The sequence below is a fragment of the Balaenoptera physalus genome, assembly GCF_965194825.1.
Source record: "Balaenoptera physalus genome assembly, chromosome: 14".
Lineage (NCBI taxonomy): Eukaryota > Metazoa > Chordata > Mammalia > Artiodactyla > Balaenopteridae > Balaenoptera > Balaenoptera physalus.
Window position 1 is genome coordinate 57,509,275 of NC_138893.1, and position 19,062 is coordinate 57,528,336.

General features: G+C 39.5%; 2 protein-coding genes across 5 annotated transcripts in view; one reads left to right on the forward strand and one right to left on the reverse strand.

Annotated features, from left to right (window-relative positions):
• The window catches only part of MARCHF5 (membrane associated ring-CH-type finger 5), a 49,325-nt gene extending 38,311 nt beyond the window's left edge, over positions 1-11,014 (reverse strand). The window contains exon 1 of one of the 2 annotated variants that reach the window (XM_082423932.1): positions 10,674-11,014. In XM_082423932.1, the coding sequence (XP_082280058.1) occupies positions 10,674-10,708 (35 nt within the window). In that variant the 5' untranslated portion in view covers positions 10,709-11,014. The remainder of the gene's footprint in view (positions 1-10,673) is intronic. The other variant, XM_082423936.1, reaches the window with a different exon arrangement.
• Positions 11,015-11,113: 99 nt separating this feature from the next.
• The window catches only part of CPEB3 (cytoplasmic polyadenylation element binding protein 3), a 213,353-nt gene continuing 205,404 nt past the window's right edge, over positions 11,114-19,062 (forward strand). Inside the window, exon 1 of one of the 3 annotated variants that reach the window (XM_082423686.1) lies at positions 11,114-11,335. In XM_082423686.1, coding sequence (XP_082279812.1) covers positions 11,245-11,335 — 91 coding nt within the window. In that variant the 5' untranslated portion in view covers positions 11,114-11,244. The remainder of the gene's footprint in view (positions 11,336-19,062) is intronic. The other 2 variants (XM_082423687.1, XM_082423690.1) reach the window with 2 other exon arrangements.

The window sequence follows — 19,062 nt, forward strand, 5'->3', positions numbered from 1 at the left end:
ATATATACCCAGAAGTGAAATTGCTGGGTCACATGGTAATTCTATTTTTAACTTTTTTGAGGAATCACCAACGTGGTATTTGGTATTTTAACAAACCCTTCAGGTGATCGTGATACCTGAAGTTTGAGAACCTCTACTCTGGCCATTCTTCTTTCCTTTTTCCCTTTGTAAGTTTCCTCAACTCACCATAATACAAAAATGAAATTTTATTTTATATTCAGTGTAAACATTTTTAAGCTATTTGGTTTTTAGTTTAAATAGTAAGCAAAATGCTTGAGATCCTTTTTTCTAAGGAAAAAAGCTAGCTAAATCTGGGGAAAAGATTTTGTGAGTTCAGGATATTCTAACTGGTTAAAGAACTTGGGATGCCTGAGTTCAAATTCCTGCTTACCACTTATTTTAGGTTTAATGACAATCTCTTTCAGAGTTTTTGTAATGCAGGGGTTCTTAACCTGAGGTCCATGAAAAATTTACGGGATTGGTAAATTTGGATGGGAAAAAAAATAATTATACCTTTATTTTCACTAAACTCTAAATAAAATTCAGTTTTCCTTCAATGATGAATAAACAAATCATAGTAATATTAGCATACAGCAATTAGAAATTAGTACAGTGACCAGAAATTTTCATATTACAGCTGTGCTGATCTCAAAATAACATTTAACCCACCGCTAACTTGAAATTATCAGACCCACCAGTAATAGATCTTGTATTTGTTTTAAAGCTCATATTACCATGTCAGCTTTTTAATATTTTGGTAGCTGTATTTCAACATAATTTGTCCATTTCTGACCTGTATATTTTGTTTTATTCTTTCAAAACATTCTGAGAAGGAACCCACAAGCTTAACTAAACTTCCAAAGGAGTTCTCAGCATAAAAAAGGTTTTATGTTAAAATTCCCTATTGTAGAACCCTCCTACACTGTTGGTGGAATTGTAAATTGGTACATCCACTATGGAAAACAGTATAGGGGTTCCTCAAAAAACTAAAAATAAGAGTTGTCATATTATCCAGCAATCCCACTCCTGGGCATATATCCAGATAAAACCATAATTCAAAAAGATGCATGCACCCCTGAGTTCACAGCAGCACTATTCACCACAGCCAAGACATGGAAGCAACCTAAATGTCTACCGACAGATGAACAGATAAAGAAGACGTGGTGTACACACACACACACACACACACACGCACACACAGGAATACTCCTCAGCCATAAAAAAATGAAATAATGCCATTTGCAGCAACATGGATGGACCTAGAGATTATCATACTTAGTGAAGTAAGTCAGAAAGTGAAAGACAAATACCATATGATATCACTTACATGGGGAATCTAAAATAGGACACAAATGAACTTATCTATGAAACAGAAACAGACTTACAGACATAGAGAACAGACTTGTGGTTGCCAAGAGGGAGGGATGGATTGGGAGTTTGGGATGAGCAGATGCAAACAAATATATATATAGAATGGATAAACAACAAGGTCCTACTGTATACCACAGGGAACTATGTTCAGTGTCCTGTGATAAGCCACAGAGAAGAAGAATACGAAGGAGAATGTATATAGGTGTGTGGCTGAGTCACTTTGCTGTACAGCAGAAATTAACACAACATTGTAAATCAACTATACTTCAATTAAATAAATTTTAAAAAAAGATTCTCTATTGTAAAGGATTAAACAAGTGATCATGAAACTGCTTAAGAATTGCCTGGCACATACATAACCACGAAATGAACAGTAGCAATAATGGCACCGATAGAGATGAGAAAGATGGTGTCAACTTTACATCTATGCCTAGATTTTTATGGATGCATTTTCTTACCTAAATTAGCACATACAGCAGTTCTGCCTGGCACCCTGGTATTCAGTGGAAAAGGTCCTGGATTCCTGATCATCCCCCAATTGTTCAATAGGCCAACACCACTGCTTAAGATATTTTTTCAAATCCTCAATTCATTTTCTCCCACCCTTCTTTTCCTTCCACTAGGTTTTCTAAATGCCGCCTGCCTGCTGATAATACACACTCACAATTTACTTCCACACCTTTCCACCAGCCAAGTTAGTGCTCATTAGGTTACAGAGTAAAGGGAGATCTGGGAATTATCATGACTGGTTCAGAGATCAAAGAACAAATCACTATTATAATATGAAGACACGAAAAAAGAACTAAACTAGACAATTCTAAAGAATATTACTTATTCCTTAAAATAAATGTATGGCCTTACTGGTACTGGTAATGTCACTAATCTGTATGTATGACATGCCACTCTTTATAAAAAAAATCATTTACTTCTATGTGATTTTAAATTAAAATTATAACTTTTTTCCAATTATTGATATAAATCCTTCTCAACAGTAAAATTTATAAACAGTTAAAGGAATATACATCTAATTTGCCTTAAATCAAAGAGTATTCAAGATCTCCCCCTAAATTAACTTGAACGTACTTAGTATGTTCACTATTTGATGCCAGAAGAAATACATTTAAGGAACTTACAATCTAGTTAAAGAACAAATATATGCATAGAAGGATCACATAAAAACAACCACACAAAACACTGAGTGCCAAGAAATGATGTTGGTGACCAAAGGTAATACAGAAACGTGATGATGACCATAAGAAACACAGGATGAAACAGCTGAGAAGGTTTCATGAAAAGGAAGAACTACAAATGAGATGGCAATTGGGGAATGAAAAGAATAAGGGTATCTGAAGTAAGAATAACAGCATAAACAACCTTAGAGATAGACATGAGCATATGGTCATGGACAATGATAAAACCAATGTGGTTGGAGCAGAAAGGTTTTAAAATAAAGCTAGATATTACAAACCAGTTGGGAAAGGATGGATGACAAAGGTAACCTCACTTCACAGGGTTCATTTGTGACTAAACCAGTTTATATGATTAAGTTAATTATTTTAAAAGTATATGGAAAAAAAGAGGAGGAAACATCAATAGAATAGTTTCTCACTGGCACATAAATTAACTAAGCAAGATAGGTATGGTTATCTAATAAAACAGTTGGCAGTAAAGTCTACCTTTGCAGACTCAGACTGTAGGTGTTTATAGTGGATTATTAGAAAGATCTGGAAAATCATAGGCTCCTGCCTATGATCACTTTGATGAAAACTGGAGGGAAGCAGAATAGAAGAGTTCCAGAATACAGGAGTGAGAGCAATGAAACAAGCTTTAAATTGTTGTTTTTGTATTATATATGGTGGCTTACCAATGTATTTCCATGAATGTTTTAAGGAAAGAGAACATGTCCTTAATCCAGAAGATGCTTAGAGAACCATGCTCTGGTTAATGCAAGGAACGCCTAAATTTAACAATGGAAAAAACTGCAAACTGCTTGCTTTGTCTCAGGATTAAAAGTGTCACATCCCATGTATTCTTAAACAGGAACTATACCATCAAGAAGACTAAAAATCCAGGACTTCCCTGGTGGCGCAGTGGTTAAGAATCTGCCTGCCAGTGCAGGGGACACGGGTTCCAGCCCTGGTCCGGGAAGATCCCACATGCCGTGGAGCAACGAAGCCCGCGTGCCTAGAGCCCGTGCTCTGCAACAAGAGAAGCCACCCAATGAGAAGCCTGGGGACTGCAACGAAGAGTAGCCCCCGCTCGCCGCAACTAGAGAAAAGACCGCGTGCAGCAACAAAGACCCAAGGCAGCCAAAAATAAAAATAAATAAATAAATTTTAAAAATTTATTAAAAAAAAAAAAAAACTAAACATCCCTTTATATGTCTGTCCAGCCAAGTGGAATAGAAGTTAAAGTATCTGGATTCATCAAAGAGCTACCACAATTATGACACATTACAAAAAAGGGAAAGGGAAATACCCCACAATGAAAGCAATCATTTACTAAGCAAATATTCATGCCATGCTCTTTGTCTCTGATCTTCACAAACTCTGCAAACATAATTATTTCTGTCTTAAATAAATAAGGAAACAAAAGCCCAGAACGGTTAAACAGTCTGCCCAAGGCCTCATGGTTAAGTAGAAAGGCATGGATGCAACCTAGGCCTCAACTCTAAAATATGAGCTTTTTTGTAAATTATATCCCCCCCCCAAAAAAATTAAAAATTAAAAAAAAAACACCAAAAACATCAACTTTTTTCACTGCACCATGCTGCCATATGGATAGTGTATTCTGAGAAAAATTTCCATTTCTCATTTCTAAGGAAATTATAGCCAGTACAAATAATCATGTGTTTCATTTTTGCTAGGGTACTTTTAAGCAGCCATAAGGAGCTTTCACTAGAGATCTAAACCCCTGCCAGTGTACTCCAATGTGCCATATAAATGTTACCATCTCTCATCTTATGAACTATGGCATGTAAAGAGTTGGGAGGCATGTATGTACGTGTGGCCTGTAAAGAACTGCTACATGAGTCTGGAGAAGGGGGGAAATACTTCTGGCTGAAATGGTCAGAAAAGCTTTATAAAAGAGGCAGAAACTAAACTGGGTCTTGAAGAGTGGGTAGAATTTTGAAAGACAAGATGCTGAAAAGAACACAGGACAGTGAGTCAATCAGTTTGGCCTGGGCAAAACATATATACTTTATGAACTCATTCTTAAACAGAAGCAAAGCTTTAAGAAGGTAGCTGGTGCCAGCCATATACTCACTGTCTTAAACATAATAGAGAGCACAATAAATATGATTATGGAGGGTCTTGAAGGCCAGGTTAAAGAATTTGAACTTAAGCTTAATAAGCAATTAAGAAAATACAAAAGGTTTTGAGCAAATAAATATTTGGTGCTTCAGCAAGATTATTCTAGGCACTGATATGTCATAAATAGTGAAAAGACAGACACCATGATTCAACAGTGTCTCCAATGTACTTTCCCCTTCTGGGGGAATGGGATAGGGAACAGTTCCTGTTCTCAGTGAACTTCCACTTGAATGTGCATGGTGGTGGTGGTAAAGGGTATGTGTGGAAGGCTCTGAGACTTGGGATAGGTGCATTAAAAAAAAATCACCATACAGTGTGATGTACTAAAATGAATGCATAAAGGTTCTATGGAAATACAGGAAGAAGTAACTCACTCTGCCTGAAGGAGCTGTGTAATGCTTCAAGGTGATACTTGAGCTGAATTCTAAAGATGGGTCAGAGTTAGCCAGGTGTCAAAAGGGAGGAAGTCATCTAAAGCAAAAATAAGAAGATGTACAGCAGGATATATCCAGAGGACAATGAAGTGCAGTGCAGAAGAGTATGGTTAAGGAAGGTTGGGGCTGGATTGGATTAATAGAGCTAAACCTCTTCACCAGGGCCTTGAAAGTTTAGAATTTATCCTATAGGTGATGTAGAGACTGACAGGTTTTAAAGTATGGAAACACCATGATAATTGTGCCTTGGCCAATTCTGGTACCACTCTGTTAAGTCAAACTGGGAAATTCTGGTACCACTCTGTAAGTCAAACTGGAAGAGAAAAACTGGAGTCAGAGAAAGAAGAATCTATAGTATCTGATAAGCAAGTGGATTTGGAGGAAAAAAGCAAAAAAGAAAAAAAAGATGTAGGTTTTATGGGTGGTAGACTAGAAGAATGGTCCTATCAAAGGCCAAAATTGGGAAGTCAAGATAAGTAAACGCCAGGGAAATAGCAGTAGTTTAGTTTTAGATACGTTAAGGCGCTAGTAATACTCTTTTTTTTTTTTTAACTTTTGGGTTTGTTTATTTATTTATTTATTTATTTATGGCTGTGTTGGGTCTTCGTTTCTGTGCGAGAGCTTCTCTAGTTGCGGCAAGTGGGGGCCACTCTTCATCGCGGTGTGCGGGCCTCTCATTATCGCGGCCTCTCTTGTTATGGAGCACAGGCTCCAGACGCGCAGGCTCAGTAATTGTGGTTCACGGGCCTAGTTGCTCCTCGGCATGTGGGATCTTCCCAGACCAGGGCTCGAACCCGTGTCCCCTGCATCGGCAGGCAGATTCTCAACCACTGTGCCACCAGGGAAGCCCCATAATACTCTTTATACACAAATGGAAATGTCTACTGGGCAGCTAGAATGCAGACACTAAAATGTGGGAAAGAGGTCAGGAATAAAGACATAAATCTGGAAGTCACTCAAATAAAGGTGATAGTGAGATAGTAAGCAGGTATACTTTTCAGAGAAGAATTATAAGTGCTGAGGATTGAACCATACTTAATTGACTGAAGAGAGTAAAGGTAAGGTGATACATAAGAGGGGAAAAAAGGAAAAGACAAATAGTGTGGTAGACTAGAACACAGTTTCAAGAAGTTAGGGGGTGGTGGTCACCAGTTTCATCTCCACTACATATATGTCAAGGACATGAGGACCAAGAAAAAAAGTCATTAGGTTTACCGAGTAAGAAATTATTGGTAACCTTCAGTATACTTTTAGTAGAGCTACGGACAAGAAAGGTGGATGAAAATCAAATTACAACAAGAGACAATAAGGAGAAAATAAGAATATAAAATGTCACAAACAGGGAAACGGATTTAGAAAGAAAAACAATGGTAAGTTAATACAATGGATTATATATATATTCTCTTTAATTGCTGTATATCACAGAACTCAATATTTTAAAAAGTCAATTGTAGATTGATATATTTAAATTTTAGAAACAAAAACAAAACTATGAATTACATATGGTATATATAAAAGCATTAAACAAAGACTGGAAGAACATAAACCCATTTATGATAGTGGAGTGGGGATGGGGAGAAGATATGGGACTGGGGATAGTGGCCAAAGGGGACTTTATCTGTAATGTTTCCACTTTTTACATAGAGATGGAAGCAAATACAACTAATTGCTAATGTTTTTTAATTCTAGGTATTGTTCTGTAAATGTCAAAATGGGATAGTGATATGATTGGGGAAAATATGCTTCAGAGAAGGAGAAGCTGCTTTAATGGAAACTAGAGATGGTTATATAAATAAGAAGATAATTTAGCATGTTCCTATCAGAACACTCTACAGCCTCTAAAAGGATGTACATGTGTGGCTGACAGCACCCTGAGAGTGGGGATTCTAATTCACTTTGCCACTGCAGGAGGCTCGTGGGGAGCAGATGATTCTCCCTGCTTTTCTTCCCATTTGACTGTTCTGGGGACACTGGCTACATTCCTTGCCTACTCACCAGGTGCAAGTAAGTGATGCAAACAACCTCAACAAATTCCTGAGTGTTTAATGTGAAAGGGGTACACAAAAGTCAAGTTTCCAGAAGCATCTCTCACCAGGCTTTACACCTGAGGTTCATTCCTGCAGTTTGTTACAGTATTCTTTGTATTCTCTATACATTTAATCCTAATTTTGAGAAATAAAAGAGAAAACGAGAAAGTGTAATGGTGATAGAATAATATATAACAGACTTCTCCTTAAAAAAGTATGGCAATGAAGGGAAGGAAGAGAAACTGACCAAGATACAGAGAGCCTGATGTAAAAGGTTTGAGTTTATGAATGGTTATAATTTCAGGGCAATGATTTGTGATCTCAAATCATTCATGACACTAGAAAACCACCCACTTTCCCACCCCCTTTCTCAAACAATTTAAAAGGTTCAAATGATAAATTTATATAAAACAGTTGCTTACTGTTTATAAAAATGAAAGGCAATCAAAATATATATCTATATATACTCCTTCTATCTACAAATACTTCAATAATAAAATTTATCAAGATAAACAATTGCTAAACTAAATTTAGTTATTCACAAAGGACAAGGCAATTGAACTTCAGCTATTAATAAGTTGCTATTAATTAAAAAACCTTGAGACTAAGTGTATAAACTGAACATACCATCCATGTTATGTAAATATAATCTTCATTTTATTTGATAGTTTATGGAACACAAACCTCACTAGAATTAAAGCTCCATATGAGCATTTTTGCTTATGTTCACTACCACCATATACCAAGGACCTAGAATGGTACTGGGCAAATGCATCGATATTTATTAAGTCAATTCATTAAATACAAATGTTTAATAAGCACTAAAAGATACCTAATTTTAACCTAGAAGCAAAAGAACAATATATGTTATACACATTTCCTCATCTTCTCAAGGATAGAACTTGCACTGAAGAAATAAACATAAGGGCAAGTTTCTGAGCTAAATTCTATCCCTCAAAAATTGCCACCCAAAGACCAAGCTGGGGGGGAAGCCAAATTCAAAGCAAGAATTCTAGGTCCTAACAGGTTGACATATTTTAGTTTGTTGGGCCTGTCAGTATTCCTCAAATGAACCCATCAAGTATCTCTGTGTTCAATTTGCATGTAAGGCCAGCCCAGATTAAGATGATACTGTAAATATGGAGATACGTGTGCGTGTGGTAGGGAGGGAATTGTTACATTAGTTGGTTACACTAGAATCTTAAGTACCTTCTGTGTGCCTAACATATGAATAGCATTTTATTGTTTTATAAAGTGCTTACACGTGTTCTCATTTATACAATCCTGTGAGGTAGGATATTGCCATTTTATAAATGAGGATGTAGAACCTCAGAATATAAGTCCAAAGTCACATAGCTAGTAAGTGGCAAAATGAGAATTTTAAGATTTCTGGCCAAGCTTATATCACTAAAATGTACTACCTCTTATCATGAAATAATCCCTTGGGATTTAGGGTAGTGGGAATTCCCTGGTGGTCCAGTGGTTAGGACTCCACACTTCCACTGCAGGGGGCCTTGATTCAATCCCTGGTCCTGGTTGGGGAACTAAGGATCCCCCAGCAAGCCGTGCCTCGCGGCCAAAAAAAAAAAGTGATTTTCAACTACAATAAACATCTGAAAAGCTTTTGAAAATATACATGCTCAGGCCCCATTCTCCAGAAATCTGTGAATTAATTGGTTGTGGGCAGAGCCAGGCATCCATCCATATTTTAAAATGCTCCCCAGGTTGATTCCAACGTGGGGCCACGTTGCAAAACACTGACTTAGATAGTAAAGATCTTTGAATGTCATCTTAAGAATCTACCTTGAGGTATGTCAAAAAGGTGCCAAAGATGAGGGAAGCCAGTATTATAGTCACCTGTTTCAGTACATGCAGCCAGAATTTCCATGTTTCTATTAGATGTTTTAAATGTCTGGCAAGCACTCCTTGGCTTTTTTACTTTTATGGAAATCTCCAAAGAGTGTATGAAAGCCAGATCAGCTTTTGGACACAAAAGCTTTTCTAAAAGTCACCTACATAAAAGTGAAAGCAGCAGGCCCTCAGAGGGAAAAAAAAATTAATTACAAAATACCCAGCACCAGAATAGGGTCTCATTTGATTGGAATTGGCAGTGGCAGAAAGTGGTCTCCTGTGGGCATATTTCAGTAGTCCTATATAATTTGTCAGTATGGTAAATTATAATTTACCTGGTAAAACCTGGTAAATTATCAAACCCCTAGACAACTGGGAAAAATGACAAAAAAGTTCATGCATTTGATCATTTAAGAAATATTTACCAATGACCTGCTTAGTGCCAGGCTCTGCTGTAGGTTTCAAAATAATGATGTGTAAGTTTCTGCCTTCCAGGAGCCTGTAAACTACTTACATAAAAAGGGGTTAGTCAATACAACTTGACCTGAATGCTCCCCTCAAACAAGGGCTGGATTAATCACTGGGTCACCCCAACTGGAAAAAGTCAGTACCATGATTTGTATCAACTTAGATGTCTCAAAACTCTAAGCTCCAAAGGAAATGTCTGTCACTCTGGAAGAAGACGTACTCTTGAGTGACTTGTGTTCTGGGTGTGATCCCAACAGCATTTAACTGGGTATAATCTCATTTAAGGTTGGCCTTTCATTGCCAACCTTACAGTTGGACTTTTCCTCAGTACGAAGACCTGTACCACACGCTGAACTGGGTGGCAAATGGTCTACTGAGAGTTGCAGGCAACCAAACATGCATTAGCCTGTAGCATTGGCTAGGCCAGGAAGTTATGTCCTGGCTTAGGGGAAAATGTGGAGTAAGGGTCTCCAAAAACTCGTGGTAGAACCCATGGCCTATAATTACAACAGCAGAAGGCGGTGCAGCCGATTTCACAGAAAGAGTTTTACCGACTGGAGCCGCCCCCCCCCCCCCCCCCAGGAACTTGCCCCATGATAAGATGAAACTTTCTCAGTGAACTCAACGAATGGTAAAATACGCTAAGTGTTCAGGGTTGGACTTATGGCTGTTTTCCATAACCTCTACTCTGGTCTGTCCGTTAAAGTCCCTTGCGGATACTCTTGACCTTATAGTTTGGGGTGGGGATGGGATGGGGGAGGAAGGAGGAATGAAGTCAGCCTATCAGGCTTTCCAACAGAATGCTTATCCTTGGTTTTTGGAAAGAGTGTACAAATTGGAGGGGGATCACTCCCCAGAGAATTAGTCTGTTCCTTCTTGCCAGTGACAGCGCTGATAAACACGTTACAACATAGTTTGGGGGGAGGGGAGGAGGACAGTAAGAAAAAGAAAATAATTCTCTGGGTTCACACGAACCCCTCTCACTTCGCAACGGCGTTCGGACAAAACCAGACGCCAATCCGTAACTAAGTTTCGGTTAAAGTCTACGCACCCAGGCCGCCCGCTCCGTCCTCCCCCCCCCAAGTACGGACTCCAAACTTTCTGCCCCTCACTCGGCCCCCAGGCCGTGGAACTCCTCCCGGCAGGCTAGGCTCCGCTCCGAAGAGCCCCGAGGCCCGGCCCCCGTCCTCCCCCAAGGCTGCCCGTACCTGTCCAGCATCTGCTGTAGGGCTTGGTCCGGCATCTTCGTCGGAGGCGGCGCACTCGCCTCCCCAGTGGGCCCGGTCAGGGCCGGGCCCAGGGACAATAGCACTGAGAGGCGGCGGAGTAGGCCTCAGTCCGGCGGCAGCCGCGAACCCGCCACCCAGCCTCCCGGGGCGGCTCCGCGAGCCCGGCGGTGGCGGTGCGCGGCCCGCGGGCGTCGGGAGGAGGCGGTGGGGAGCGAGGAGGAGGAGCCTGGGGTGGGGAGGCGGCGATCGCGGCCCGGGTTCCTGCCCGTCGGCCCGGGGTTCCGGTCCATGGACCGCGAGCGCCGAGTTGCTGCCGGCGGAGGAGCTACCTCTGTGAGGTAAGAGTCACCGCTTCAGTGCGCGCCGGGGTCACGACGCAAGGCGGCCCAGAGCAGCCTGGGAGATGTAGTCCTCGGACCGTTCCCGCAAGAGGCTGCACAGCCCGCCCCGACCACCGCCGTCGCGCCCGCCGCCGCCCGGCCGGCGCCCTCCCGTTTCCTTCCTCCAGGGGGAAAAATGTCCTGCGGGCCGCTTTCCAGGAAGCAGCGGGATGTGCCGCTCCACCGTCAGTAGCATCAAGGTCAGCCCTCCCTGCCTGTTTGTTTTCTCTCAGCTCTCGTGCTCAGGTGGGACCGAGCCAGGTGAGGGGCGGGGGGGGGGGGGGCTAAAGGGCCATTTCTCGGCAGGGTCCCCAGTCGCGGCCGCGGCGTCGGGGCGGGCCGTGGCGGGGGTGGGGGTGGCAGAAGCGCCTTCTGAAGCCCTCGGCGCTGGTGCCAGCGTCTGCCGCGTCTGAACCCATTTTGGGGAGTTATGCAACCCCCGTAAGGGGTCGGATGCTCTAGTACGTGAGTTTATTCCTGAGGGGTCGGAAGGGCAGGGGCTGCCTAGACGAGATGGTTCCCACCCGAACCTCTCCGTGTTATGTTTGCCCGACGTGGGGGAGAGGGGCGGGGTAGTGGGGGGGAGTTTATTCCCTCCCTCTCTAGGAACCTTCTAAAATGTGCCTGGGCTTTCAAGGGCTCGCCACTAGTCTCCAAACGGAACGTGTTCGTGAATAAACAGCTCTTGCTTACTCAGCTGTGGGTCGTCAGGGGTGTTTGTTTCTCTCGCTGCTGCTGGTCGCTGTTAACCATTTCTAGTCGCCTTGACACCTCCAAGCAGGTGGATGTGTGTGTGTGGGGGGAGGGGGGATCAAAAGGGAAAAATCAGAAATCGCTCGTTGGTTTATTCTCTGACGCTCTAGGGACAGCTTTGGCGGGAGGAAAAGAGCTGTTGGCTAACAGGAATGCGTCTTTTGGATGACCTGTGGCGTTCTCTAGTGCTGCGATTGGTAGGATGTCTGGTAGTTTTCCCCTGATTATGCCTAATTTCTAACGCAAGAGGTTTGATTTTTCTTTAAATTAAAATGTGTTGCTTAAGCTCTTTTTTTTTTTTTTAACGTAGAATTGTACAATAAGCTCTTAATTCTCTGCTCAAAGACTGCTTCCTGAATATATTTGAACTAGAGTGTACATCACCAGGAAGAAAAACAAAAATAACATGTGACCAGAAGTTTATTTGGCCTCCAATTTCTGAAAGATGCTTTTATGAAAAGCTTTGGGAATTTACATGACTAATTATAATTAATGCTTCACCTTTTTCTCATGAAATGAGAAGCAGGCCCCTGACAGGGGAGGGAAATAAGTAATTTAATCAGGGTGTTTGATATTTTAAATTCCTATTTATTGCTACTCCTACTGGGTAAGTCTTCCCTTACTGTGTATTTATCTCTTAAGCAATTGTCAGCCACAAGGAGATTGATACATACGTGCCACTCAAAAAATAGAAGTTGATCTTAGCATATTGAAAAAAAAAAGAATTTATATTAGCATTTTCATGAAAATTCTGTTTCCTGGCTGTGTCAAAAATCCTTTGAAATAGGAAAAAAAAATCTGTTATTCATCTTAAGAGTGATTAGCAAAAAAAAAAAAAAAAAAAAAGCAATAAGCACCTGACCTAGTAATTCCACTCCTTGGTATCTGCCTAAGAGAAATAAAAACGTTATGTCTACACAAAGACTTGTATGCCAACATTCATAGCAGCATTATTCCTAATAGCCAAAAAGTGGAAACAACCCAAATATCCATCAGCTGATGAATGGATAAACCAAGTGTGGTATAGTCATACAACAGAGTGTGATTAGGTTATAACAAGGAATGAAGTTCTGATACATGTGACAATATGGATGAACCTTGAAAACATTATGCTAAGTGAAAGGAACCAGTCACAAAAACAACATATTGTATGATTCCATTTATATTAAATGTTAAGAATAAATTCATAGAGACAAAGTAGATTAGTGGTTGCCTAGAGCTGGAAGAGTTGGGGAGTAATGGGGAGAGATTGCTAACGGGTATGAGGTTTCTTTTTGGGTTGATGAAAATTTCCAGAATTAGAGTGGTGATGGTTACACAACTTTGTGAATTATATTGCAATTAAAAAAATAAGATAAAACAAAATTAGATTCTGGTGGTGGTGGCACAGCTCTGTAAATATACTTAAAAAACTGAATTGTATGCTTAATATGAGTTAATTTTATAGTATGTAAATTACATCTCAGTAAAGCTGTTAAAAAATTAGCTCCATAGAAAATATTCATAAGGACATATAAAGAGAAACAGATCAACAGATAACTGATAATTCTTTAATTTAACTTTAATTTTTTATATTTTTTAATTAGTATGGACAAAAATCATGATTGATAGAACTCATGAAATAAATTCCTTCAAATAAATTTGAAATGGGTGACACAAATAGCTTGAATTTCAGTATTGTTTGTCAACTTTGTTTTCCTTGGCTCTTGTGTTTTCAGATAAGACTTGGAATAATTGGAATTATAATTTACTTTCTGATTTTGAAGGAAAAAACTTCTTACTTACTTAGATCTTAGTCTGAGCCCCCACCCAAAATACAAAGTTGAAATGCACTTATGCATTAATAATTTTATAATGGATTTAGAAATACCTGAGTATGGAACTGTTCTAAATATGTTAGGAAATTTAAAGTAGTATATTACTTTAATGTTCTCCCATGACACTTGTTTTGAACTGTCTGCCAAAAGGGGCCCTGGAGATATTCCAAAGAGATATATAAAGTATCCAGGTGCCTTCCAAGGAGAATTGTCAATTGCCAAATTTGGTGATAAACTGCAGGCTGAGGCCACATTGCAGGCCACAGAATATTCTTCATTAATTTATTCAGCAGACATTTCCAGAGGATTTATGATGTGCCTGGGTACTCTAGTCACAAATTAAACAATAACTACCCTTTAAGAACATACAAACTACCTACCAAGGCTTATATTAAAAAAAATTAAAACAAGGCATTTACATATGAAATACTACGTAATGATACATGGAAGCATATGATTAAGTGCCAAATGAATTGGCCTAGAAATACAAAGTGAGGTAGACGTTTAGAGACTGTTATGGGCTGGTGTGTTAGAGAACTTTGTGAAACAAGGGGAATTTAGGCTCTACCTTGTAGCAATAAGAATTATGTAGGTAAAGAGGTAGAGAAGGATCTTGGGTCTGGATAAGGATGAAAAGATGTAGAGAGAGGAGTTAACCTCTGTAACTGGAACTGTGTCTCTGTTGAGTAAAAGTGAAAAATATGATTGGTTGGTTAAGTAGGGAATAGTTAAAAGGCCTTGAAGCTGTTAATTCTTTTGATAAGTATTTATTGAACAAGCAATATTTATGTGACAGGCACTAAGCTAGGTACTGGAGACACAATAATGAGAAAAACAAGCGTGGTCCCTACTTTTGTGGAGTTTACCATTTATAGTGGGAGAGAGAGAATCACATAAATACATTTTTTAGGTTGCAAATGTAGTACATGGTGTTATGAGAGATAATAACTAGGGTTTTTACCTAGACAGGGAGGTCAGAAAAGTTTCTCAGGAAGTGTCTATTATGCTGATAACTGAGGAAGAGCAACAGTTAATTGGACAAAGGGAAGAGGGAAGAGCATCCTAGGCCAAAGGACAGCATGTGCAAATACCCTGAGAAGGAAAGCCCTGTGATGAAGGGGAGAAATCAAAACAAAGAGAGGACCTGGGGTAAAAATGGGGCCACAAAGGTCAGTCAAGTGACAGACTCTGAAGAGCTTTGTAAGCCAATTTAAGGAATTTTGCCTGTATCCTAGAATCCTGCTGGGAGGAGGACATAAGAAATGGACTCCATTATGTAGGAAACGGAGAGTTAACTTGTAGTGGTTCCCAAACCTGCTGTGAGTCAGAGAATTACCCTGGACATTCTGATCCATGTGCCTTGTAGTTGTGCCCAATTAGCTGTTTTTTTAAAAAACAAATTTCCTAAGTGATTATTAGACCAATGGTATCTCTGCAGAAATACCACAGTGGTTGAGAGCATCAACTCAAACCTACATTTGAGTCTTAGCATTGCCACGCAGGGGCTCAGCAATTTTGGGTGGGTTATTGAATCTTTTTAAGCCAAAGTTTCCTCATCTTCAGGAGGAGAATTACAGAACCTCCCTCACTGGGTTACTGGGAGGATTAAATGAGAAAATTCATTTAAATTGTTCAGGACAACGCTGGGTACATGGTTAAGAGCTCCATTGGTGTTAGCTCTTAATTATTACTAAAAGTTCTTGAGTCAAGGTGAGAGTGATTTAGGGGGATTAATTTCGCAGTGGTATGCAGGGTGGGTTGGGCACAAAGACAAGTTAGGACTGGCCTAGGTCTCAGTAACTTAGCCATGGTCTGTAACTATTTCAGAAGTTTGCTTTAACACAGCTATAAGTTCTTGAAGAGCCTTAGATTGGCTAAGTAGTTTTCAAATAGATAATGCTCCTGGGTCTCTTAAAGGACTTTTATAGGGAGACCTTGGTCCCCAGAATACATTTTACTGGCTTAGCATCTATAATGTTACTTTTTTTTTTATAAGTTTATTTATTTTATTTGTTTTTGGCTGCATTGGTCTTCGTTCCTTTCTCTAGTTGCAGTGAGTGAGGGCTACTCTTCATTGCCGTGCGAGGGCTTCTCATTGTGGTGGTTTCTCTTGTTGTGGAGCACGGGCTCTAGGCGCACGGGCTTCAGTAGTTGTGGCACGTGGGCTCAGTAGTTGTGGCTCGCAGGCTCTAGAGCACAGGCTCAGTAGTTGTGGTGCACAGGCTTAGTTGCTTCTCGGCATGTGGGATCTTCCTGGACCAGGTCTCGAACCCCTGTCCCCTGCATTGGCAGGCGGATTCTTAACCACTGTGCCACCAGGTAAGCCCTTTAAGATTACTTTGAATTGACCTTTTCTTAATTCTGGACAGAGGCTTCACTGGCCACTTATAGAAGACAGTCTAAAACCTGTCTCTTTATCTTCATTTGCTATGCAGAGAATAGAATTTTAATAGCTTACGTCAACTCTAACGGAAAAGATATTTATAAAGGGTAAATAATTTTACCAGAAAAAGTCATCATCTACTAATTAGTCTTCTTTTCCTCATAAATATTGTGGAAGACTCATTACTTTTCATTGTCCTTGGTTAAATTCCTCTCTCCGGGTTAGGTGTCCCTGGGATAAGGCAGTGGTGTGTCAAGAGTAGGTAAAAATCACAGGATAACATGCCACATCTTCCTTCTTGTATCTTGTTTCAGGAGTATCAATTTTATGCGAAAATATATATATAAAGAATTACTTTCTTTTTTAAACAAGCGTGGATGTCAGAGCAGCAGTTCTCAAAAAGTTGTCTAACAGACTCCTAGGGCTCCCTGAGAACCTTTCCAAGAGGTATGTGAGGTCAAAGCTATTTTTATAATAATACTAAAACATTATTTGCCTCTTTCACTGCATTGGCATTTACACTGATAGCACAAGCAATGGTGGATGTAAATGCTTGTATCTTAGCACCATTAAAGGCACTGACACCAAACTGTACTAATAGTTATATAGTCTTCACTACCGCACACATAGAATAAAAACAAAAGTTCACTTAAGAATGTCCTTGATTAAGCAGTAAAAAATATTCATTTATTAAATTTTGACCCTTGGTTATGTGTATTTTGAATATTCTGTGTGATGAAATGGGAAATATGCACACTTCTGCTGCATCCAAAGTATGATAGTTGTCTCAGAGCAAAACACTTTACATGATTGAGCTACAAGCTGAACTAGCTGCTCATCTCACACTATTTTACCTGAAAGACTGACAATAAACATTTTAAACTTTTGTGCTGTTAAGAAAGTGAACAGACTTTCACTCATTTCAGAATGGGAGAAAATTTTTGGAAATAATATATCTGAAAAATGACCTCTGTCTAGAATATATAAAGATTTGTTGCAACTCAATAATAGAAAGGCAAAGAACCCAATTAAAATATGGACAAAGGATCTGAATAGACATTTCTCCAAAGATATACAAATGGCCAGTAAGCACCTGAAGAGATGCTCACCAACGTTAGCCATCAGGGAAATGCAAATCGAAACCGCGATGGAATACCACTTCACTCTCCCTAGGGTGGCTATAAGAAAAAAGATGAATAATAAATGATAAGTGATAATAAGTGTTGGTGAGAATGTGAGGAAATTAGAGCTCTAGTACACTGCTGATGGGAAGGTAAAATGGTGGGGCCATTTTGGGAAACAGTCTGGCACTTCCTCAAAATGTTAAACATAAAGTTTCCGTATGACCCAGCAGTTCTACCCCCAGATATATACCCAAGAGAAATGAAAACCTGTCTACACAAAAACTTGTACATGAATGTTCATAGCAGCATTATTCATAATAGCCACAAAGTGGAGCCACCCAAATGCTTATCAACTGATATATGGGTAGATAAAATGTGTCCATACAATGGAATATTATTCAACCATAAGGGATGAAGTACTGTTAAATGCTATAGCATGGCCAAACCTTGAAAACATTGTGCTAAGTGAAGTAAGCCAGTGCAAAAGAGAACATATTCTATGATTCCGTTTATATGAAGTGTTCAGAATAGGTAAGTCTACAGAGACAGAAAGTAGATTAGTGGTTGCCTAGGGTTGAGGGAGATGGAGTTTTGAGGAGTGACAACTAAGGTGTGCAGGGATGTGCACCTTTTTTTGAGGTGATGAAAACATTCTAAAATTGATTGTAGTGATGACTGCACAACTCTGTGAATATACTAAAAATCACTGAAGCGTACACTTTAAATGGGTGAATTATTTGGTGTTTGACTTGTATCTCCATAAAGCTGTTGTTTAAAATAACACCAGATAAAGCCTTAAAGTCCATTGTTAGTTGACTGATGTATTAACTTATGACATATCAATATAACATAGTATTATATAGCTGAGCTATTGAAACAAATGAGATATTTCTATATAGGCCATAATGAAAAGTTGCTAAAGATGTAGTGGTCATCAGTTAGGTTTTTTTTTTGTTCCACAGAAATCAACTCTAGCTAATTCAGTCCCACTAGGGGACATTTGTTGATGTCTGGAAACTTTTTTGATAGTTACACTAGCATCTGGTGGGTTGAGACCGGGGATGCTGCTAAACATACTACAATGCACAGAACAGCCCCTCACAACAAAGATGTAGCTCAAGATGTCAGTAGCGCTGAGGTTGAGAAACACTGAGCTAACTTAAGCAAAAGGAAATTTATTGGAAGGAATTGGGTGAGCTCACAGGATTGAAAGTAAGGCAGGAGAACCATCTTGCAGGAACATTCCATGCTCTCATATGGGTTCAGCACTGGAATGGATAAACTCCCTCCAACTGTTTGTATTCTGCTCACGGTTCAAAATCTAAGGAGAGAGCATCTAATCAATCTTCCTTGCCACTTGGCTAAAGGAAGGCAATGTACCTTGAATGAAGGCAGTTCCTCAAAAGGAAATACATTCATTAGCAAGCACTTTTGACCATATAGTTATGATTCATTTACTATCTAGGTGCTGGGGATAGAGGAGAGCAAAAGAGACAAAATGCTCTTGTGGAGCTTATATTCTTATGTTGCTAAGTCAGGGCAGATCTTTAATAGCTTAAAGAAGGTTGAATAGTTGCCAAACTCCAAAACCAATAAATACTACCTATATGTTAAGTGAAAAAAGCAGGGAGTAGATAGTATCTATAGTGTTATCCAAATTATTATTTTTTTTAACTTAGCATGTGTATGTAAGGAGATTTCTAGAAAGACACATAGGAAATGTGTTTTGTTGTTGTTTTTTTGATATTACCTGTGGATGGTGAAACTGAATATGGGGAGAGAAGCCTACTTTTCATTTTATTCCCTTATGATGTTTTCATTTTCACCATGAGCATGTATTTCATAGTTAAAATTTGTAAATTAAATTTAAAAAATCATTGGTGCAAGTGAAGGATGATTAAAGGCTTTAAA